This window comes from Balaenoptera ricei, chromosome 1, assembly GCF_028023285.1.
Source record: "Balaenoptera ricei isolate mBalRic1 chromosome 1, mBalRic1.hap2, whole genome shotgun sequence".
Classification (NCBI taxonomy): domain Eukaryota; kingdom Metazoa; phylum Chordata; class Mammalia; order Artiodactyla; family Balaenopteridae; genus Balaenoptera; species Balaenoptera ricei.
In genome coordinates, this window is record NC_082639.1 from 98,131,320 (window position 1) to 98,155,588 (window position 24,269).

Sequence of the window (24,269 nt, forward strand, 5' to 3'; positions counted from 1 at the left end):
GTTGATGGAAAAGGGCACGATGTTCTCTTCTCGCGAGACTTGTGAGCGACCATCTTGTTTCTGCCCCTGACAGAGTCTCCTGTAGCGGTCACTGGGGCGCGAAGACTGTTGTGTGGACGCTGCCTGACAATGCTGTCCCGGGTGGTACTTTCTGCCGCCACCGCAGCAGGTGAGAGGTACAGACCCTGGTCCGGGCTAGCAGAGTGATTGCAAACCAGCGCGTCTAGGGTTACTTGGAGCGGGTGGGAGGAAAGGGGGTGAAAGGCGCGGCGAGATTTGGGCCTGAGTGGAGAGTTGATTAGTGCCGCTCAGAAGGAGAGTGTGGGGTCTCGGGGGATAGGAATGGGGGACGCATGGCCTTAGTGATTGGGCTCCGCGGGGACCGAGGAAGGGGCAAACCAGATTTCACCGTGACCTTGCTAACCTGTGCCTTGTGTATTTGTAGCTCCCTCTCTGAAGAACGCAGCCCTCCTCGGTCCAGGGTAAGTGTAAGGGGTGTAATACTCCCTTTTGTCTTTGTTTTATCACCTATTTCACTTCTGGGTAATCTGCTCTTAGCTTTAGGCCGGTAATTACCTTTCTTTAGGTTATTTTGGAACGCTTCCAGTCTCATTCAAACATGTGTGCTCCTGTAACTGCCTGGAACACCGTTGTGTCACCTAATAGCAAAGGTTAAGAGAACAAGTGATGTGTTCTTACTAAACTAGAAACTGGTTTTGGTGTCCCCTAAGCCCCGCCCTTCTCCCTTGTGACCTTCAGCTAGGCACAGCTGCGGCAGCCCTAGTCAGGGTTACTAGATTGCATACCCTAGGACAAGTTTTGTTAAATAAAACAATGAAGCATCTTGTTTTTAATCTGTCTCCCAGATTCCAACTTTTACTGTCAGGTCAGAGAAATTATTCGTCGTTTCAGTAAATATTTATCTTGCCACCCACATAACCGAAGATACAAAAATGAGTAAGGTTAAGTACCTGCCTTCGTGGACCTCACGCACAGTCTACCAGAGGAGGCAGCTGTAAAGTAGTGGTTTACAGTGAGGAGGATTCCAAAGCTGAAAGAGGGTACACCGGGCTCCTCCACTTACAAGCTGTGGGACCTTAATTTCCCCATCTGCAAAATAGAGAGAATAGTACATTATGGATTGTGAAAATTAAGGGAGTTAATTCCTGGGAACTCTAAAAACAGTGCTTGGTACATAGTATGTGCTTAGTAAATATTAGAAGGTGTTACTGATATTTCATAAAACATGTCAGTTTTCTTTGGGATTTCTCTTTTTACTTCCAGACTTAGTCCTAAATCTTGCAAAATTTGATAGCAATCCTGTGGCTTGAAAAAGTGGCTTTGGTTTATCTGTAATTTTTGTGTAAGCAATAAAGTGAGGCTATAATTGGCTGCTTCCAACTTCTCAGAGAAGAAAGATTCCATATAGACAAGTAAACAAATAATTGTAATATAGGTAATAAATACATATACAACATGCAAGGAACATCCTTGATTTCTCTTTCACATTTCATGTCTAATACATCAGTAAGGCTCTTTCTTCAGATTATATCCAAACTCTGACCACTTCTTTCACTACCACTACTACTGGAGTGTGAACCACCATCACGTTTCACCTAGACTATTTCAGTTGTCTCCTAACTAGTCTCCTTGAATCTATATTCCTGTCCCATTACAGGCCATCCTCACAGTAGCCATAGGGATTATGTCAGTCCCCCCACCCTTCCCCTGCAAAGCCCTCTAGAGGTGCCCATCCCACTTGAAATAAAATCCAAACTTACGATAACACAGAAAGTTCAACATGAGTTGACCCCATCCTACCTCTTGATTTACCTTCTTACTTTCTCTTTTTAGCTCATTCTCTAGCCTTACTGGCCTTCTTGCTATTCCTCTGAAAACTGCCAAGCTTATTGTTGCCTCAGGATCTTTGTACTTGCTCTTCTCTCTTTTCCCCAGGTCATTGGCTCAAATGTCATCTGATCTACCGAAAAAGGCTTTCCCCCACTCCATTGCTCCTTAGCCCCTTCCTTCACCTATTTTTCTTCGTGGAACTTAAAACTGTCTGAAATTGTGTATTGTGAATTGTGTATACACTCACACTTCCCAAACTCCCACTAGAATGTCAGAGGCTGGGACTTTGTCTGCTTATTGTTATACTCCCGGTGCCTGATATAAGTAGAAAGTCAGTAAATGTTTTGTTGAGTGACTAATTGTCAACCCAAGATTGGAAGGCCTTTATAGAGGATATACTCAAGATGTTCTGAAGGCTGGTTGGTCTTGGCAGTCATTAAGTGAAAGGTACACCAGGCAGAAGGAGCAGCATGAGGTATGGATTTTTTTTTTTTTTTTTTTTTTTTTTTTTTTTTTTGGTTTTTGAAAGCAGTAAGTAGTTCCATATGGCTGGAGAGTAGGAGAATGAAGGAAGATGAGGACATAAAATTTCACAGGTGCTGAATCACGTAAGCTGAATTAAGTAGTTTGTTTTCTGTGGGCAGGAGAGAGCCTGTTGAAGAGTTTTAAAGTCAAATTTGCATTTTAGAAACTTTCAAAGCAGCAGGAAGGGGCCTAGGTTCAAGGGGTATTTGAGGAGAAGCCAAGAGAACAGATTTTGGGTTGCTTACTTGTTTAGGCAGGAGTAGATGAGGGCTTGAACTGAGACAGCCAGTTAAGGAGAGGATTTGTGTTCACCTAAAGCAAGTTCTTTAGTGCTCTGATTTAAGTCAGTGGTTCTCAACCTGGGGCAGTTTTGCCCTCTGAGGGACTTTTGGCAATGTCTGGAGACATTTTCGGTTGTCACCACTGGGTAGGAGGGGGGCTGCTACTGGCATCTGGTGTACAAAGGCCACAGGGATACTCCTAATTACTCTTAAGTGCACAGAACAGCCTTCCACAACAAAGAGTTGTCAATAGTTCAAAATGTCAATAGTGCTGAGGTTTAGAAACCCTGATTAAAATGAAAGAATCTTGAGCATGATTCTCAGATTTCAAAATTTGGTGCAGTAACTCAATATATTGGGAAGCAGAAATAATATTCAAAAGACAAGCAGTGAACAATAATCAATGAAATAATGTAAACTCTTACATTGCAAGGAGATAAGAGGGGAGGTGAGGGACAAAGACATACTGAGAATTTGAAGGAGATTTAGCTTGGCAGCAGATATGAAAAGGCTAGAGGATTTTATTTCATCAGAATCCTATGTACCAGTATGCTGTAACTGCTACAAATGCAATCTTAGGCTACTTTAAAGACAAGAACAGTTTGCAAATCCATGATAATAGTACAGTGGTTCAAGCCCAATAATGACAATAGCAAGTTCTCAATATGTATTGATATTTGTAGGATGAATGAATTAGTCAAGCTGTATTTCAGTTCAGTATTATGTTCAGTTCTGTATACTTCATTTTTGTAAACAAAACCAGTTTGCTGCTTGTGGACAGTCAGGATTGTGAAGGAACTGAGATGTTTAACCCAGATACATGAGTGTTATCTTACATCGAAAAATAATATTAGAACCAATGGATAGGGGTTTCAAGGATGTATGTAGCAGTTCAATTCAAAGGGTGAACATAGTTAGAGCTATGCAACACTGAAAAAACATGTTTCACTTAGTGGTTATTTAGCACCCCGATACAGAGAATATTCAAAAAGGTCAAAGTTCTTGCCATCAGGGAGCTCACAACACAGTGGACATGTAATAGCTAACCACTTACATAAAACTTTACCATATGCCAAGCACCATTCTATATACTTTACATTTATTAACTCAGTTAATCCTCACAACAACCCTCTAAGGTCATATTCTTTGTTCCCACTTTACTTTAGAGAAATCAGAGACTACAAAAGCGTAAATTAAAATTTGAATCCAGATAGTCTGGATGGAGAGTATGTTCTTACATAATTCATTGCTAGTAATAGACATATAAAGTCCTAGAGAGATGACACGTGAGACTTAACAGAAGGGATTCTAGTATTGGGTAGAAGGTTACATACAGCCTTAAGTAAGTTGTTTCCCCTTATTACACAGCTAATTATGGGACCCTAACCTTCCTGTTCTTGGTCTGTTCTGTTCCCATTGTTAGGACAGTGGGAAACAGCCTCAATCCTCATCCCTATTTGCTCTTTTCTACAGTTGTTCATACATTGTGTTCTCTTTAAAGAATAGACCTTAAATTTGTGTAATTCCTACCTGTAGGGTATTGCAGGCAACAAGGATCTTTCACAAAGGGCAGCCAAGTCTTGCCCCTGTACCACCTCTTCCTGAATATGGAGGAAAAGTTCGTTTTGGGCTGATCCCTGAGGAATTTTTCCAGTTCCTTTATCCTAAAACCGGTGTAACAGGTGAGCATTTGCCCAGTGTTTGATAGTATGTTTAGATGGTATGGTTTATGTTAATCTAGCCTTTTAGTGGCCTCTTACCTCTTCCACACGTACCAGAAAAATCAAGTCAGCTGGTTTTAAAACTAAAGTGTGGAAGTGATTCAATATAAGAATTGATTTGGTTACTTTAACTTGTCTTTGGAATAAATTTGTTTGGGATTTTAACTTGATTTTGTACCATTGTCTCCATTTCTTGTTACACCAAATTTATTGACTGCCTGCTCTATGCTAGACACTGTTCTAGGCATACGGTGGTGAACTAAAGTGCCTGCCATCATGAAACATACATTCTTTTGTAGGATAGACAATAAGGAAATGAGTAACTGGGGAATTCTCTGGCGGTCCAGTGGTTAGGACTCGGTGCTTTCACTGCAGGGGCCCGGCTTCCATCCCTGGTCAAGGAACTAAGATCCTGCAAGCCGCACAGAGCGGCCAAAAAAAGAAAAATTGAGTAACTGTATAATACACTTTCAGGTAATGATAGAAAGAGCTGTGGATTAAAATAAAGCCAGGTAAGGCAATAGAGACTATGTGTTGTATGTATAATTATGAAAAAAAGAGCTGGACCATATTTATCAGTTTTTTTTTTTCCTTTTAAAAAGGCATAGGAAAAAAAAAAAGGCATAGGGACTTCCCTGGTGGTGTAGTGGTTAAGAATCCACCTGCCAGTGCAGGGGACACGGGTTTGAGCCCTGGTCCGGGAAGATCCCACATGCCACGGAGCAACTAAGCCCCTGTGACACAACTACTGAGCCTGTGCTCTAGAGCCTGCGAGCCACAGCTACTGAAGTCCGCGCACCTAGAGCCCCTGCTCCGCAACAAGAGAAGCCACTGCAGTGAGAAGCCTGCGTGCCGCAACTAGAGAAAGCCCACGCACAGCAATGAAGACCCAACACAGCCAAATAAATAAATAAATAAATTATTTTATTTAAAATAAATAAATAAAAAGGCATAAACTGTACTGAAACCTTACATTTTTATAATACGATATGCTTTCACTTTATTTAATCCATACAACAGTTCTATGAAGACTTTTTTTTTTTTAATAAATTTATTTATTTATTTTTGGCTGCATTGGGTCTTCGTTACTGCGTACGGGCTTTCTCTAGTTGCGGCGAGCGGGGGCTACTCCTGGCTGCGGTGCGCCAGCTTCTCACTGCGACGGCTTCTCTTGTTGCAGAGCGTGGGCTCTAGGCACACAGGCTCAGTAATTGTGGCTCGCGGGCTTTAGAGCACAGGCTCAGTAGTTGTGGCGCATGGGCTTAGTTGCTCCACGGCATGTGGGATCTTCCCAGACCAGGGCTCGAACCGGTGTCCCCTTCATTGGCAGGCGGATTCTCAACCACTATGCCACCAGGGAAGCCCTATGAAGACATTTTTATTACCCAGAACTAGAAAACAAAGAATTTACGGAGATTTATTCTCTCTTTAGTGACTGAGTTGGACTTAAACACAGGTTCTACAGTTAAGTTTAGTGTTCTTTCTGCTACACGCACTGCCTCTCTTGCTGTACCCAAGTATTGCTATGACCATGAAACACTGACAACCAAAGATTTTTTTTTTAATCTCTCCAGGGAGTGGCCTAAGATAGCATTTTTGTAACTAAAATTGCAAGAAACATTAATTTCCTCAGACCTCCATAGCTGATAAAAATGCTACATATGATAGGCCTTTCTTATAAATTCACATTTAAAATTTATACATTGAAGGCAAATTTTTAAAAAAATAAACTGTTGAAACTTTGTATGGGAAACTGGGTAAAATATATTTGAGAATGTAACCCTTTTATTCTCATAGTACATCCTAACATCTTTTGGTACCTGTATTGCTCAAAAACACAGTAAACTGCTTCCCCAAAGACCTGCTTTGACCTTACCTAGCATCTAGTAGTCATAGAGGAAAATCCTAAAGAAATGTACCGTATGGTTTGTGTCCTTTCAGAATTCATGGCCTGGTTAAAGAAAAAGGTGGCTATATTTGAAGCATTATAATAAGACGCTACAGGAATTGAGAATCCTGTTATTTAGTTCTTTTACATACATGCTGCTTCATAGTTGTATCTGTTTTGTTTGCTTATTTCCAGTGGCAGGTTCCTATTCAGTAAATAGGCAAGAGTGGATAAATTTTATTCTGACCAATGTCCCCACTCAATAAATAGTATATTTTGCTGCACAAATTACTTCTGGTAGTAACCTGACATCTTTATAAAATACTTCCTGTTTGTTGAGCAATTGTACCAGACACTTAATATACATTATTTCTCAATTTCGTCAACCCTATGAAGAAGGTACTATTCCCATTTTACAGTTAAGGAAACTAAGCTCAGAGTTCATCTATATTGCTCAGTGTTTTATAAGTTGCAGAGTCAGATTTCCATGGGTCCAGATCCTTGTTCTTGCAACGCTACCATACTGGTTCTCACCTAGTGTTCCGTCTTTGAATCTGATTATTTAAAGTCATTATTAACTTTGCCTTCAACTAATTAAATGCGGAAGTATCTCTGTCTTCCCCTTTTAGACATAGCATATCCATCATAAAATAACTTTTTCTTCTTTTAGGACCCTACGTGCTCGGAACTGGGCTTATCTTATATTTACTCTCCAAAGAAATATATGTGATAACTGCAGAGACCTTCTCTGCCATTTCAACAATAGGGGTGCTTATCTATGTAATTAAAAAATATGGTGCCTCTATTGGGGAATTTGCTGATAAACTCAATGAGGTAAGAACCATAAACCTTATTTCCCATTTTAGACCATAGTAGTCGTGTCAAAGCCATCAAGTGATGTTTTTGGTACGAATGATAGGGGCAGAGCATATAGAAATGAATCTAATTATAATGATTTCAATTATAAGTGTTAATGTTATTACTAACTTGAGATCAAGTTTTAAAAATCTACCAAACTTTCTCCAGCTTTTCCATAGTTTTGTTCTTTCAACAAGATACTGCATAGCTATTTTGGGCAACTCTTTTTAAGGATTTGTGTACTCCCTATTGTGTGGGTGTTTTCACAAATGAGGGGTATGACTTCGAAGAAGCATAAAATGAATCTTTTTTATTACCCTTGGTACTTTCAGTGATCTTTGTTGTAAATATCATAATTGCAGCAAAAAATTGCCGAACTGGAAGAAGTGAAACAGGCTACCATCAAACAAATCCAAGATGCAATTGATCTGGAGAAGTCACAGCAGGCACTGGTTCAAAAGCGCCATTACCTTTTTGATGTCCAGAGGGTAGGTTTCAGAACTTTCTAAGGCAAGTGAAGTTACTCATTTGTGTGCATTTAACACAAAAAATTAGAATCTTATGAGGAATAGTTGGATAGGTTGAGCATATTTTGTTTAGAAAAGAGAATATTTGGTTGGGGGTCTAAATAGCAGTTACAGCTATTAACTGTTCAGTGGACCTATCAAGTAGAAAAATAACTAGAATTATTACTCTAAAACTAGAAAGAGTAAAAAGTATAAAAGGACACATTTTGAATCCACACAGAGGGAAAATAATTCATTAAGTTATAGCGGATTAAAAAATGGCATTCACTGTAAAATACAGTAGGTGAAATACATGCTGTGCATTTCATACGTGCTCGCTATAAGAAAGTCTTACTTAACATACTTGCTATAAGAAAACCTGATACCTTACATTCCAAATTCACAAAGCAGATTCAGATGGCAGGAGAGCTTTTTACCATGATCAAAGCATAATTAGATTCTAAAATATTTAGTTTCTAAAACAACTTAAGGAACGTGCTCAAGCATTTTGTTGTTATTTACTTTGAGCCCAGTACTTTATGCCTGATATTTAAAGTGAGATGTCCTTATATTGAAATTTTATGTATAGAAACACCTATGAAATGAAAAATTAGGTGCTAAGGTAAAATAAGTATCTGAAATATTAAGGGTCTGGGCCAGTATTTCCTAGTGTAGTCTTGGTACCATGTGCATCAGTCATCTTTGATGCAAATTTTTGGACCCATTCCAAGACCTATGGGATTAGAACCTCTGTTAGGAGCTATCCAAGAGTCTATATTTTTTTAAATAGGATCCTGAAAGATTCTTAAGCACATAAATGTTTGAAATCCTCAGAAATTTTTAAAATATCTTTCTGTGCAGATTTAGGTTACAATCTAAATGCTTCCTGCCTCATAGAAACTATGTATGCACAAACAAAATCTGGCTTTTGAAGATGTAGCTTTTTTATAAGATTCAAATGATAGTCATTAAAATTTTTATTTATTTATGAAATATTTATTTAATAGGTATATTTTATGTGTGGACACTGGTCAAGACAAGGTGCTGGGAATACAGCAGAGAGCAAAACAAAGTCTGCCTTCCTGGGGTCTCTTTCCTAGCCAGGGGTTGAGAGAAGGACAGGAGAAAAATAATTAAGCATATGTGAATGTCAACTGGTGTGAAGTACATGTAGAATAATGAACTTATGTTAAAGGAAAAGAGATTTTAGAAGGAGGGAGTTACTATTTATATTGGGCAGTCTAGAAAGGCTTCTAATGTGATATTTGAAGAGAGAGCTGTCAAAGTGATGGTGCAGGCTGTGTGGATTTCTGAGGAAATAGTATTCCAGGCAGAGGGAAGAACAATTGCAAGGGCCCTAATCCTGGAAGCCTGCTTGGTGTAGACAAGGAAAAGTAAGGAAGCCACTGTAGCTGAAGTGGAATGGCTGAGGAGGAAGGTAAAAGGAAGCAAGGCAGAGAGTGGCCAAGGGCTAGATCATGTAAAGTCTTACAGGCTTCTGTGAGAACTTTGACTTGTACTCAGAATGAGAGAGAAAGTCATTGAATCTTTTAGGCAGAGGAGTGATACAATCTCACTCGTGTTTTGAAGGGTGACTCTGATTGCCTTGTTGAAAGTAGCCTTCAATCTTGTATGCATTGGTTTGAAATGCCAATGAGTTAGCCAAATAGAGTTGTTAGGTAGACCATTTGATATATGAGTCTGGAATCACTGGGGAGAATTCCAGACTGGAGATGAGGGAATCATGAGCTTACAAGAGGCACAGCTGTAAGACTGGAACATGAAGGAAAATAACTGAGGGAAACAAGGATTATTTTAATTTGTAGTTGCCCTACTTATGGTCAAGTAGTAAGGGTCTAAGAATTTGGCATAGGATTTAGCAACCTGGAGGTTGGTGACCTTGGTAAGGGCTATTTGAGTAAGTTGAAGGAAAAAAAATGGAAGAAAAGAAATTGGAGTCTGAGTATAGACCACTGTCAAAACTGTGAAGGAGTTTTACTGTATTGGGCAAAGAAATTACTCAGTAGTTCAGAAGGTAGGATGTGGTAATCAAGAGAGATTTTTTAAAAGATGGAAAGTATAATTACATGTTAGCATCTGATAGAAGTTAGTAGAGAGAGAAAAATTGATGCAAGAAAGGGGTGGGAGTAGGGAGGAATTTGCTGGAGCAATGTCCTTCAGTAGGCCAGAGAGTTTAGAATACACAGGTGGAAGGGTTGCCTTCAAGAGCAGAGACAGTTCAGCCATAGTTAAAGAAAGGAAGGCAAAGTATGTGAGTATGGGTCCAGGTAGATTGGTTTATATGGTGGTAGAAGTTTGTGAAGTTCTTTGTTTCCTTTTTCTCAGTGAAATAGGAAGGTAGGTCATTTGTTGAAAAGGAAAGTAGTCAAGGAGATATACTAGAGATTTCAGGAGAGTGAATGGAGTAAAAAAAAAAAAAAAAAAAAATGTACCTAGGAGTATTAAGGGCCTACTTGAGATTAATATTTCAAGGCTTGGGGCTTCCCTGGTGGCGCAGTGGTTGGGAGTCTGCCTGCCAATGCAGGGGACACGGGTTCGAGCCCTGGTCTGGGAAGATCCCACATGCCACGGAGCGACTAGGCCCGTGAGCCACAATTGCTGAGCCTGCGCGTCTGGAGCCTGTGCTCCGCAACAAGAAAGGCCACGATAGTGAGAGGCCCGCGCACCGCGATGAAGAGTGGCCCCCACTTTCCGCAGCTGGAGAGGGCCCTCGCACAGAAACGAGGACCCAGCACAGCCATAAATAAATAAATAAATAAATAAAATAAACCCAAAGTTTAAAAAAAAAAAAAAAAGAGTTGAGGGACTGGTCATTCGTTAAAAAAAAAAAAAAAAAAAATATTTCAAGGCTTTATATAAAACAGGAAGACCTATAAGGATTTTCATTACAGACTAGAAGATGACAATATACCTGTCACCATTACTAATTCAGTGTTATTCTGGCAGTAGTAGCTGGTATTAAGAGAAAGAAATAAGAGGTATAAAAATTAGAAAACATAAAGTTATCCTTACTTATAGATTACCTGATTATATACCTAGGAAACCTGAGAGAATCAACATAACTCTTAAAACCATAAGCAAATTCAGTAAGGTATCTGGGTACAAAATTAATATCTAATAAACAAAATCAGTAGCCTTCTATATACAAATATCAGTCAGAAAATATACGAGAAGAAGATAAACCATTTAGGAAGAGATGCCTAGGAGTAAACTTAACTAGAAATGTACAGTCTTTTTACTTTGAAAAATGTGAAATGCTTGTGAGGTATAAGGTTCTAAGAACCTAGACTCAATAGTATAAGGATATCAAATTCTCCCTACTTTAATCTCTAAATTTTACACATTCCTAGAAAGAAAATACTAATAGACCAGGGGTAGGGGGTGTTGGGACTTGAACAAATTGATTATTACTAGAAAAAGTAAAAAATATTCAGGAGTATTCTGAAAAAGAGAAATAATGAACAGCCCTACCAAATATTAAAGCTCAAAATTATAAAGGAACTTTAAATAGCTTGGCACACTACATGAATAGAAAGTCAGATTGGCACAGCACTTGAGAGAGAGGGTCTAGAGATAGACCTAAACGCATAAGGTAGTTTACATCGGTGGCATTTTCATCTTAGAGGGGGAAAGACAGACGGGTATCTTTGTAGCTACAGAGTTGTTTTCCTACTTTTTGCCTTATACCAAAACGAATTTCAGATGAATTAAAGATCTTTAGATAAGAAATGAGACCATAAAAGTAGAAAAAGAGAACATGAAAAACAGTACAGTACCCTTGGAGTGGCAAAGCCTTTCTAATAAAGACAACAAAATGCAGAAACTTGTGTGGTGACGTATGTTAACTAGACCCATTGTGGTGATCATTTCACAATATATACAAATACCGAATCATTGTGTTTGTATACCTGAAATTACTGTAATATTGTATGTCAGTTATACTTCAATTTTTAAAAATCCAGGAAAAATTTAAGAGGAAATTTACATTTAAAAATGTAAGAGGAAAAATTAAGTTGATCTCATTAAAAATTTTTTAAGTTTTACATGTAGAAATTACCATAAAGCTAAGAGACAAACTAGGAAGAATACATGCATTCCATGTGACACAAAAGGGTAGTTACCTTAGGATAGACCAGCATCTCAGTAGAAAACTAGGTGTAGGACATGAACAATTTATAAAGATATAAGTAAATGTAAATGACTTCTAAACACGTAAATTTTCTCCTTAGATAATGACAATTAAAACTGATATTTTTTTCTGCTTATCAGAATAGTGGAGAGTAAAATGTTTTATAAACACCATTGGTCAGGGTTTAGAGTAACAAGCATTTGTGTTGCTGGTGAGAGCATGAAGCAGTACAACTTTTCTGTGGAATTGGACAGCGTTAATCACAAGTTAAAATGGATCTTTAAGAGCATGGGCTTTGTAGCCTGACTCCTTGTAGTCAGGTCTTGACTTCACAGTTCATTAGCTCTATAACCTTGGACAAATTCTTTAGCATCTGCCTCAGTTTCTTCCTCACTGTAAAATGAATATAATAATAGCAACTATCCCATGGTGTGATTTTAAGATTTAATTGAATTGACACACAGTGTTTATTTAGAACATAGTAGGTACTCAACAGTTATTAGCTATTTGACCCAGCAATTATTCACACATAAGTGCAAAGACATATACAATATACGCAGCAGCATTATTTGTTAAAGAGTTAGAAGCAACCTAATCTATTAATAGAGCTTAAGTAAATTATGGATTATGAGACACCAAAATAGTAGAATCCAATGTAACTTTTAAAATTAAGGTGGGTCTTTGTGTCGTAATCAGTAAAAGTGATGTTCGTTTGTGCACATATACCTGTGTTTTGTTTATTAAATATTTCTGGGAGAGAATACAAGAAATAGAGGAAGATGGTAGCCTATGGAGGGGCTGGAAGAGACTAATTTTTTACTGTATATACTTTTTATTTTTTTAAAGTGTTTATTTATTTATGGCTGTGTTGGGTCTTCGTTTCTGTGCAAGGGCTTTCTCTAGCAAGCAGGGGCCACTCTTCATCGCCGTGCGCGGGCCTCTCACTATCGTGGCCTCTCTTGTTGCGGAGCACAGGCTCCAGACGCGCAGGCTCAGTAATTGTGGCTCACGGGCCCAGCTGCTCCGCGGCACATGGGATCTTCCCAGACCAGGGCTCAAACCTGTGTCCCCTGCATTGGCAGGCAGACTCTCAACCACTGCGCCACCAGGGAAGCCCTGTATATACTTTTAAATATATTTTTACTATATGCTGTTAGAATTTTTCTACCACATGCATGTGTTACCTATTCATATTAAACAAATGAATTTTGCATAAAATACAGGTAATGATGGGTATTCTAATGGGCAGAATCCTCAGAATGGAAGTGATCCTTTAAGTATGCAAACAATTTTTGTCACTTCTTAATTTTGCTTCAGAATAACATTGCCATGGCCTTGGAAGTTAGTTACCGGGAACGGCTGCATAGAGTATACAAGGAGGTGAAGAATCGCCTGGACTATCACATCTCTGTGCAGAATATGATGCGTCAAAAGGAACAAGAGCACATGATAAACTGGGTGGAGAAGAACGTGGTACAGAGCATCTCTGCGCAGCAGGTACATGATGTTTTGAAGCTTCTGGAGTTGTATTGATATCTCTGATAGGACAGAAATAGCTGGTAAGGAGTCTTTAGCCTAGAGACATTGGGGTGGTCCTGGTTCATTTTTCTGGTTAGTGGTAACCTAGAAGATGCTGTACAACTGCTTTGGTAGGTTGCCTCCTTCCTCAAAGTTTGGCTACCAAAGGGTCTCTCACCTCATGGATCAAAAAGAGTGGAAAGATTGTTGAGAACACTCGTTGAACAGACGTATGTTCAAGTTCCAACATTTGGGAAATAGTAAGCAACATATTTCATTTCTCTGTAAAACAGAGGCTGGACAAGTCTACTTCTTAGCCTCTTCCATTTTCTGAATAATTCCATGGTTTCTATTCCATGCCATTTCCTCTTCCCAGCCACTTAATTCATTGGTCTTGAACAGAAATGTTTTCTGTTTTTTACCTAAATGTGATTTCCTTTTTAAATTTTATGTTCTTTATTTACTTTTGACTTGATTTCTTCTTTCCTAGATATATAGTATACTTAGGCATTTCTGGTCATTTTCTGCATAACCATGCAGGACTAGAAAAACAGGGTCTGTCAACATTTAATGAATTGGGTTTTTTAAAATAAACTGTCTTTTACATAAAAGTGACATACTTATTTAAGAAACTTGAAAAGACTAAAGTATACAAAAGAGACTAAAAGTTATTTTTATTCTTTCTTAACATTTCTGTATTACTAATGTTTGTTAGGTTGGTCTTTTTTAAGCAGCTGTTAGCTGTAAAACCTAACATCAGTGGCACATGGTTACAAGAGTATCTAGCTTCAACTTCTGAACAGGTTTCACTCATAAAAGCTATGAGCCAGGGGACTTTAAATTCCCTGCATTTGCTTAAAATAAATTTTGCATCTCCCCTATGTTAAATAATTAAATAATTTGTAGTAGTCTATCATATCAAGCCAGTAATCCATCTTGAGATTCCGAGGAATCTCTTATAGGAGGTATCCTTTAGAATTACAGTGTTTATACCCTTCCATGATTTGAAAAGGTCTAACCAGCTTTCTCTTTCCTTATCACAGGAGAAGGAGACAATTGCCAAGTGCATTGCAGATCTAAAGCTGCTTGCAAAGAAGGCTCAAGCACAGCCAGCTCTGTAAATGCATCTGTCCCAATTGAGACAGCTAGAAACAGTTGACTGACTAAATGGAAACTAGTCTTTGTGACAAAATCTTTCTGTATTGCTCTCTACTGAAGTTAGTTTCCCTTTCCTAAAAATGAAAAGTTTGAGTTTCATATAATGAGAGAATTAAAACAATCTATTGGCCAGTAAGATGTTTCTCTCATCCTTCTTGCTCTGCATTTTGAGTTGTTCCATGATCACTTTTGAATAAGCAGTTTGCTTTGAATAAAATTTGGTACCTGACTAAAAATTGTCAAGTTATAGTTTAAATTTGAATTAATTCAACCATCTTACAATAAAGTGACGGTTGAAACAAAGTTTTTCAAGATGCATAATTTTCTGAAATGTTATTTCAACATTTATTATATGGGTAAAAATTATGGGTCATTGAGCTGATAATATTGTTTATAAAACTATTGGTGGTAAGCTATTTCTTGCTGACAGGTTATGGGAAATTTAAAACTTTTCAGTATTCTTAAAATAACTAAAGGAAATCTTGTATATCAAATTATATCATTGACTTTATTTTCATTTTAGTAGTATGTCAACAGAAAATATTATGGACTCAATGTGTCATAAAATCACTCTGAAGAATCCAGCAGATAAGTTAGAAAATTCTGCCCTTCCATTGGTTTGTCTATATTTAATTCTCCCATATTTGTATAAGGATTTACTTGTAAACAAATGGATAACTTACATAATAGTTATGGAACTATAGGAACTAATAGGAAATACTTGAAAATACGTACCATATGGATAATTGCCATTTTCATTGACTTCCTAAGGTTTTAATTATATAACAATCATTTAAGTCAGTATTTATTTATTTATTGATGGCTAATGTATTCATCTTATATAGAAATCAGACTGATATCATTATTAAGATGTTACCTAAAGGAGATTTTGATAGGGTCAGCAGAGGTGTTCCAGATTACTCATTAAACAAAGAATTGCTGTGCTAAGCACAATCCTGCACTGGTCATACAGAGATAAAAAGTTCCTACCTCAGGGAGTTAAATATCTACTGGAAAGGCAGTAAGACTATGTGATACAGTACAGATTTTAGGTGTTTTGAGAGTGTAATGACAAGCACCATTTTAGGTAGTCTCAGTAACCTCATCATTTTCCTTGTGTATAACTGTATCAGTCAGCATTCAGTCAGAGAAGCAGAACTACTAGGATATATGTTTATAGGTAAGGGATTTGACTTTATGCTGTCGTGGGAGCTGGTTAAGCAATCTCTGTAAGCTCTTAATCTTTGTTTCTGATGAAGGAACTTGACGTGCATGGAGCAGACATTTAAGAAGGGAAGATGGATGTGAAGTGGGAGGGGATAGGAACAAGTGGAAATCACAAGCACAGACTGAAACCCTTGTCAATTTGTATTACCTCAGATCTTCGTATGATTGTCCTGCAAAACCCCAGGCCTTTCCTCACACACCTGGTCCAAAGGTTAGAAAAGCTGAAGGATGACCCAGGGAAGGGTTGGGAAGTTATAGGCCCAACTACAATTGGTGAGTCAAGAGATTAGCACCAGTATGTATAAGCCACAAAGTTGCTTCTTTGCATTCGCAAAGGCAGCTAGGCTAGGCATGAGGCTGTCGAGGTCCTCTGGCCAGTCACTTCAGAATGAGAACAGTTTCATCTGGGTCTCCTCATAAGGCTACCAGATCCAAGCAGAGACTGACAGTGTGCCCCATAGTCCCCAGAACCAGGGAGCCGGATGAATCACATCGTGTACTCACAGCAACACTTACAACATGCTGTGGATAGCCAACATGATGCTCTGCCACCTGGACATGACTGCTGCAGCCAGCTGTAGAGCATATGCTGCTCCTTTTGGACAAGGATGTGCTGGAGGAGTTTGTTTACCTGTGCCCAAGGAGCATGGTATCACAACCCAAAGGGAAGCCAGTCAGGAATGAGAAGGAGGTAATAAGCTGAGCAGGTTTCCTAGAGACAAAACTCCACAGACTACAGCCCCAAATCTCTACCTTCAGAATACCAGAAATTCATTTCTATGTGGTGGATGTGGTTTGGTATGTACAAATTGGCTGCATGGTAATTGGTTGTGCAGTCTCAAGAGTATCACAGTTATTTTTTAAATGTATGGTATGAAAAAGTTCAATTGATTTGAAGTATTTTTGTATTAGCAAAAGAAATGGATTACATTTGTCAATGATAAAAGGGAAATGTTGGATTCTTTACTTTTGTCATAAATTTTGTAATGACCATAAAAATTTCTCATCAATGATAACTAATAAGAATCTGTAGATCATTCCATCAGGTGGTCAATTACCTAATTCACTGGTTATTCTTAGCATCATTCATGGTGGAATAACCAGATATCTTTCCTGATCTGCTGAAATACGAAGTAGACAGTATCACCTGTGATGTAATCTAGCCAGATGTATTTAACCTGAATCTCTCAGGATTTAAGATGTAAATTCCAGTTTCCAGGAAATGCAGGAGATAGAGGGACAATATAAATGACACCAGGGGAAGTAATTAAATTAGGGATTATGCTTCCATTTATTGGGTCATAGTGTTTTTCATTAAAATTTTTAATGTTTTCTGTTAAGATCCTGTACCTTTTTTTGTAAGATTTATTCTAAAGACTTTCTATTCTTTATTAAGATTATAAAACGTACCTGGCTTAAAAGTAAGTTTTCTGTTTGTTGGAGTGAGAAGATTAAGAGTCAGATTCCTGCAACTTTGTTGCTGAGGTTAAATGCAATTAAGATGCAAAATGCTGTAACATTTGCTTCCAGTAATGGTAGACTAGGTAATTCAGACCAACTCTCCTACTGAAGAAATTTTTCACATCTGGGTGAAATATAAAACGTATCTTAAAAATATTAAAGCACCGGATGGCCCTAGAGATTGTCATATTGAATGAAGTAAGTCAGACAAAGACAAATATCATATGATATCGCTTTTATGTGGAATCTAAAAAAATGGTACAAATGAACCTATTTACAAAACAGAAATAGAGTCACAGATGCAGAAAACAAACTTATGGTTACCCAGGGGGAAAGTGTGGGGGAGAGGGGGGGATAAATTGGGAGGTTGGGATTGACATACACACTACTATATATAAAATAGATAACTAATAAGAACCTACTATATAGCATGGGGAACTCTACTCAATACTTGTAATAGCCTATATGGGAAAAGAACCTAAAAAGAGTGGCTATATGTATATGTATAACTGATTCACTGCTGTACACCTGAAGCTAAAAACACTGTAAATCAACTATACTGCAATAAAAATTAAAAAAAAAAAAAAAAATCTCTGCCTAACCCAGAAGTTTTGTAATTTTAGCTCCTACAGGTAAGGATATGTTACATAATTTGTAGATGGTGTGAAATAAAGAGTTTAAGGCTTTTTTGTTTTTCATATGAATTCCCAATTGTTTCAGCACAGTCTACTAAAAAGATTATCTCCCCCCCCAAAAAAAAATAGAATAAAATAAAATAGATAACTAATAACATACTGTATAGCACAGGGAACTCTACTCACTTCTCCATAATGACCTATATGGGAATAGAATCTAAAAAAGAGTGGGTATATGTATATGTATAACTGATTCACTTTGCTGTACAGCAGAAACTAACAACATTGTAAATCATCTATACTCCAATAAAAATTAATTTAAAAAATATTAAAGCACCAAGAGATCATGAGAAATCATCAGATCAAGAACTGAGAGACAGTGGAAATTCAGACAGGTGAGGTTAGCCCTCAGGACCATTTTGGTCCTGGGAGCATTTGCCCATCTGAAAGAGATGGCTAAGACACTTAGTCGTGTTTTTGGTCGCTTCACAGGGCTAGAGGAACAAAAGATGGGAGTCCAGGACCCATCAAGAATAGAGACCCTAGTAAACCACCACTGCCTACCACCACCACTACCATACACACAGTCATCTGCACTCTAGGAATAAAGATGAAGACAGAAATAACCAGCCCTTGGGAGTTCCCTGGTGGCCTAGTGGTTAGGACTCCGGGCTTTCACTGCTGTGGCCCGGGTTCAACCCCTGGTCGGGGAACTGAGATCCTACAAGCTGTGGGGCGTGGCCAAAAATAAATAGATTAAAAAATAACCAGTCCTTAATGAACAGTGTCCTGCTGTGAACAGATGACCCAGTAAAAACTCAAGCCCTGAACTTGGACTAAGGTTATCCCAGATTGCTGGTGCCCCCAGGTGGCTGGCAAAAGCAATAAAAGAAACCTTGTTTGGATGAAGATAACGTGATTCTAGACTTGCACTCCGATCACTACATTACGTTGTGTTAAGACTCCATCTTAGCAGGCTGGAGAGAGACTCTCCTGCTGGCCTTGAAGAATCAAACTGCCAGGTTGTGAACTGCCTGTGGACAGGACCACATGGCAGGGAACTGCAGGCAGCTTCAAGGACCTGAAGACAGACTCTAGCTGACAGCCAGGGCCCTCAGTTATACAGCCGCAAGAAAATTTATTTGTCCAGCAAATAGGGGAAGTGGATTTTCCCCCAGTCAAGCCTCTGATGAAACCAAAGCCCCAGGTAATACCTGAACTGCAGCCCGGTGAGACCCTGAAACAGAGAACCCTACTAAGCTGTGTCCCAGCCTCTAACCCACAGAAACTGTGAGAAAAGAAATGTGTACTGTTTTAACCATCTACGTTTGTGATAATTTGTTATACTGCAATAGAAAACTGATACAGCAAGGATCCCTACCATTTCCATCTGGCATGATTTTTCCTGATTCACCCACTGTGGGTTCCCTTTCAGGGGGACCGATCCAATTTCCCACTTTGGTGCAGGCTTTAGACTTGATTTCCTGACCTCATACAAGGCCTTCAGACCCAATCTTCAGGTCACCAAAAATTGGTGGCTATTCCCAGAGCAAACCTTAGCTCCAGGTCTCACTCAACTCTCTCTTTCTGATCTTTGAGGATTTCCAACATCTAGTTCAGCCATGCATTTTTAAATTATGGTGTTTCAAATGTTTTATCCAGCATTTGTTGGTGTTCTTTAACAAGAGGATCTCTTTAAAAGCTCTAATCTGCTGTAGGTCTAGGGATTTCCATTCACTCTTTAACCCACTGAAGCCTTACTCCCCACCACTACTACACCCCAAGCTGCTTTAGCAAAAGAGATCAGGATCTCTTCATTTCCAAATTCAATCAACTCTTTCCAGTCCTCACCTTACTCAGCCTCTCTCTCAGCAGCACCTGGCACTGTTGGCCACAGCTTTTCCTTCCTTCTTTTCCTCCCTGGCTTCTAGTAGCATATGTATGCTATTACTGCTGTCACTGTTTCCGTGCAATTTCCTTAGCTGACTCTGCTTTTTCTGCCTCCCTGTTAAATAGTGGTATTCCTCAGAGTTCTAGGAATGTTTTCTTCTCATTCTACAAACTGTACCTGGATGATCTTATCCATCCCCATGGCTTCTGTTGATACTATCACGTGTATGCTGATGGCTTCCTAATCTATACCTCACGTTGTATTAGGGTAGGTTAGGTTAAGTGAGGTAAGAATCTATCCCAAAATCTCAGTAGTGTAACATGAAAAAGTTTATTTCTTGCTCACACAGAATCCACTGCAGGTCCAGGTGACCCTCCAGAGAAACTATCCTCCATATGGTGACTCAGTGATTCAACTTTAGAGCTTGCAACCTCACCTTCTCATCACAAAATCTCCATAATCACCCTGAAGGGGAAGGGATCAGAGGAGGTCTTCCTTAAGCAATTAAATGCTTCAACTAAAAGGGAAATACATCACTTTCATTCATAGTCCATTAGCCAGAGCTTATCACATGGCACTACTAAACCACAAGTGAGGCTCGGAGGCCAGGAGGAGAGGAGCTCTGGTTAGGGGTGAGAACTAGTACTCCCTACCACACAAATCTAGATTTCCTTCATGAGCCCCCAACCTGTGCATCCAACACCCCTCTCGACATCTCTACCTGAATGTTCCATAGGCACCCTAGACTCAATGTGTCCAAAAGTAAACTCATTATATATGCCCAATCCTACACCCCCCTTCTGTATTCTCACCATCAGTTGGTAATCCAAGGCAGAAACCTGGGAGTTATCTTGAGCTCCTCTCTCCCCCTTACCTTCCTCTCACAACTGAAAAAAGACTAGATTCATCACCTTTCTGCCCTACCTCCTCTTCCCCACGGCCTGTGCCTCTAATCAGATCATCCCTGTTTCTCATCTAGAACTCTGCCATACTAAAGGACTCCCTGCTCACTGTCTGTCCCACTGCCCCTCACCAGTCCCTCCTACACTCTGTTGCCCAAATCCAAATGTAATCATGTTACATCCTTCAGCACTCTCTCCATTGCCTCTAAGGTGAAGTTTGTTTAGGGTCCTCCACCATGTGATCTTGTCCTTCCTCTATAGCCTTTCTCTTTCCATTCCCCATCCCCACCCACCCTCATTCCCTGTAGCACCAGTGATGGTGAAATACTTACATTTCCCTGAACATCACAAACATGACAAAGCATGTGTTTGCTCATGCTGTTCCTCTGCCTGGAATATGCTTCCTTCCTCTGTCTGCCTACAAAATGTGATTCATCTTTCAAGATGCAACTCAAACATCATTTTCTCTATGATGCTTTTCTTGACACCCACCCTCCCTCCTTATTGTGCAACCTGAGCCCTTTCTCTTTGAGTCCCACTCCATCCTGTATGTCTGACACAGCATCTACAACATTTCATTACACTTACTTACTCCCGAACTTAACAGTATGTTTGGGTCATAGTAGGTGCTCAGTAAATGTCTGATTAATTAATCCGCACTCTAAGTCTGGAACTACTGCTGTTTCCTTCTCTGGTTCCTCTTCCTCCTTCTGCCCTTTGGTGATATCTCTGATCATAGTCTTTGACTTTTTATCCTCCCTTGTTTTTTCTACCACGCTCCTAAACATCTCTCAAGTTCATTTACATTTCTTTGTCTCTCCACTGCTACCTACCACCCTAGTCCAAGTTACTATTATCCCTCAACTGGATCACTGTAATAATCTCTTAACCAGTCTTGTCATATCTATTCTGGCTCCCTTCCAATTTATTCTCACCCCCCCACCCCCAGTCTTTGTGATTGTTTAGAAAGCAAGTCTGATCACATCACCCTTGTTTAAATACCTTCAGTGCAGATAAGCCCACCTCTCTTGTCATAAAAACAAAAGCTCTCAGGGAACTGGCCCCCCGCCTGGTTCTTCAACTTCATCCCCACCATACTCCATACCCACCCCCAGCACCCCAGCATCACCTCACACACTTCCTTGCTCTTTCACACTAGCCTTTTCTGGGGGTGGGGCAGTGTGGGGGGGGCACTTCCTGCCCTCCTTTCTTGCACAGAGCTTTTGAATTTCAATGTTCTCTTCCCTTTGATCGTTACTACCACCACCAGCACCACCCACCCCCATCGTGGCCTAGTGGAACTCCAGCTCACAAAAGATTTTGGCTTATTCTCTTCCAGGAAACTGTCCCTGGTTCCCTGTATCATAGGCATATACAGCCAGGGATCCTGCACAAAAGGCTGTTTCTTTGCCCACCATTATGTCCTCAGAACTTAGAACTCAGTACATGGCACATAGTAAACGTTCAGTAAGCGATTTTGGAGTGAATGAACAAACGAATTCTCTTGGTCACTGAGATTCAGACACTTGGAGTAATCATGGACTCATCCTGCTATTTCATTCCCTGTTTCCAGGTCCCAAGTCTTAGAACTTCCAATCTTATTACACCTGTGGATGCCTCCCCATTCCTGATGCTCCCGCCCTTATTAAATACCTGAGATATTGCCATACTCCCCCAGCTTATTTCCTTGTCTCTTTCTTTACCCGCAATTTATCTTATTTGATGTGATATAATCTTCCTTAAAGGCCATGTTTATCATATTATACCCCAATTCAAAAACCTTTAGTTGTTTGTCATTAATGCTTAAAATATATTTTTTGCTTGGATTTAAAGACCTCCACAATATGTCTCAGATCTATCTATGCAACTATTTTCTATGTCTCACCCTTTACCAAGGCCCCACTCTTGAACCATGCTGATATCCCAGAAATCCATCACTCAACGCCCAGCAACCAATCCTGGGCTTGGGCATTTCCTCACGCAGTCCCTTTCTTCTACCCCATCCACCCTCCAAGTCTCCCTGCACACAGTCCTGCCTGATTCTGCCAGCTCTGCCAGCCCTTCCCTTCTTCCAGACCTGCAAGTTGCTCTGCCCTCGGCCTGAAACTGTCTTCCCCAGGAGGTTCTTTGCCCCGCCAGCTCTTCCTCATCCTCTGGTTCTCAGGGTAAATATCGCTCCTTGGATAGGCCTTCCCTGGTCATCCATTTTATCTAAAGATGTTCTCCCATCATTTATTCTCTGGCATGGCACTTTGCTTCTTTCCTTCATGGCCTGTAACACATCCGTGATTAATCTGTTGTTTTCTTGTTTGTCGTTGCTCTTCTCAATTAGACGGTAGGCCCCATGAGGAGCTTTTCTGCCTTCTCTCTGAAATACCCACAGCACTTAGCCCACTGCATGGCCCACTGTGTTTATTTAATGAGCATATTTATTAATATTATTTTACCGATAAATGTTTACAAGTAAATGATTCACCTTCCCTTTGAAGAGATCTCCGTAATCTTAAAACACTTAAAGTCTGTCCAGCCCGCACTTAACTCTTAACACCGTTTGCTCTTTGTTTTTCTTTATCAATAGCATTTCCCTGGCTAGAATAAATGGGACTATGACATGCTTGATGACAATGATAATGTCACACCACTGTGACCCCCACTATATCTGGCATGGTGGTTACATACTCAATAAATACTTAATCAGAAATAAACTTATCTCCCTGTGTTCTGGCATTCATGTGTCAAAAGATACAAAAGCAGCTCTCTGCTTATGGAATTAAAAAAATACAGTGTTGGGCTTCCCTGGTGGTGCAGTGGTTGAGAATCCGCCTGCCAATGCAGGGGACACGGGTTCGAGCCCTGGTCTGGGAAGATCCCACATGCCACGGAGCAACTGGGCCCGTGAGCCACAACTACTGAGCCTGCGCGTCTGGAGCCTGTGCTCCGCAATAATAGAGGCCGCGATAGTGAGAGGCCCGCACACGGCGATGTAGAGTGGCCCCCGCTCGCCGCAACTAGAGAAAGCCCTCGCACAGAAACGAAGACCCAACACAACCAAAAATTAATTAATTAATTAATTAAAAAAAAAATACAGTGTTGGCCACAGAGAGGAAGTCTGCCCTGGAGTTTAGACAAGATCTTTGCGACACACAGCTTGATGTAGCAGTGGCAGTGGCAGTGGCAGTAATCACTATTTCATCATTCTGAAAAATAGGGGTGGTAACAGAAGCAGCAAGTGAAAAGTTCAGTCTTAGACAATGACATCCTATGACCAGACTTTTTCTTAAAAGGTAAACGTGTTTACCCCATGTTTTTAATCTAGATGAAATAATCACCAAAAGAAAACGTTACCTAGTTTATAGTGGTTTCTGTAACTTTTTTCTTTTTAACTTTATTTGATGGGGGAAGGGTTGTATTTGAATGGCTGAATTTAGTTGGTAGATTTTATGGCAGTCAGTAAGGTTCACCAATGCCGGACAAAATGTGAAAAAGTATATATATATAGCATTGTTTCTATTTTAATTTATACTTCTATCAAATGTTTGGAGTGTCGTTTTCAAAGGGAATGTGTTTCCTGCTTTTTTTGGCCTGGCTCTGTAAGTAACTATTTCCCTGTGGCATCATGTGATGGTTTTGTCTTTCACGGTGGGGGACCGAGCTTTTGTTTCAGATGGCTGTGCTAACATTTCTTTGGGATGATTGT

At 39.6% G+C, this 24,269-nt stretch overlaps 1 protein-coding gene across 1 annotated transcript; it reads left to right on the forward strand.

Moving 5' to 3' along the window:
* Positions 1–73: 73 nt before the first annotated feature.
* On the forward strand, positions 74–14,759 carry ATP5PB (ATP synthase peripheral stalk-membrane subunit b). The gene is made up of 7 exons (XM_059927680.1): positions 74–169; positions 446–482; positions 4,194–4,339; positions 6,937–7,100; positions 7,487–7,612; positions 13,098–13,277; positions 14,342–14,759. Exons 1-7 carry the CDS (start codon positions 130–132, stop codon positions 14,417–14,419), a joined length of 771 nt encoding a protein of 256 aa, XP_059783663.1. The 5' UTR covers positions 74–129; the 3' UTR covers positions 14,420–14,759.
* The last annotated feature ends 9,510 nt before the right edge of the window (positions 14,760–24,269 follow it).

What these genes read in the sequence shown, in the direction of transcription:
- ATP5PB (XM_059927680.1), top strand. Translation starts at nt 130, where the DNA reads ATGCTGTCCCGGGTGGTACTTTCTGCCGCCACCGCAGCAG. An exon ending in TCCTAAAACCGGTGTAACAG is followed by an intron (nt 4,340 to 6,936) that starts GTGAGCATTTGC and finishes TTCTTCTTTTAG; the next exon opens with GACCCTACGTGCTCGGAACT. An exon ending in AGAGCATCTCTGCGCAGCAG is followed by an intron (nt 13,278 to 14,341) that starts GTACATGATGTT and finishes TCCTTATCACAG; the next exon opens with GAGAAGGAGACAATTGCCAA.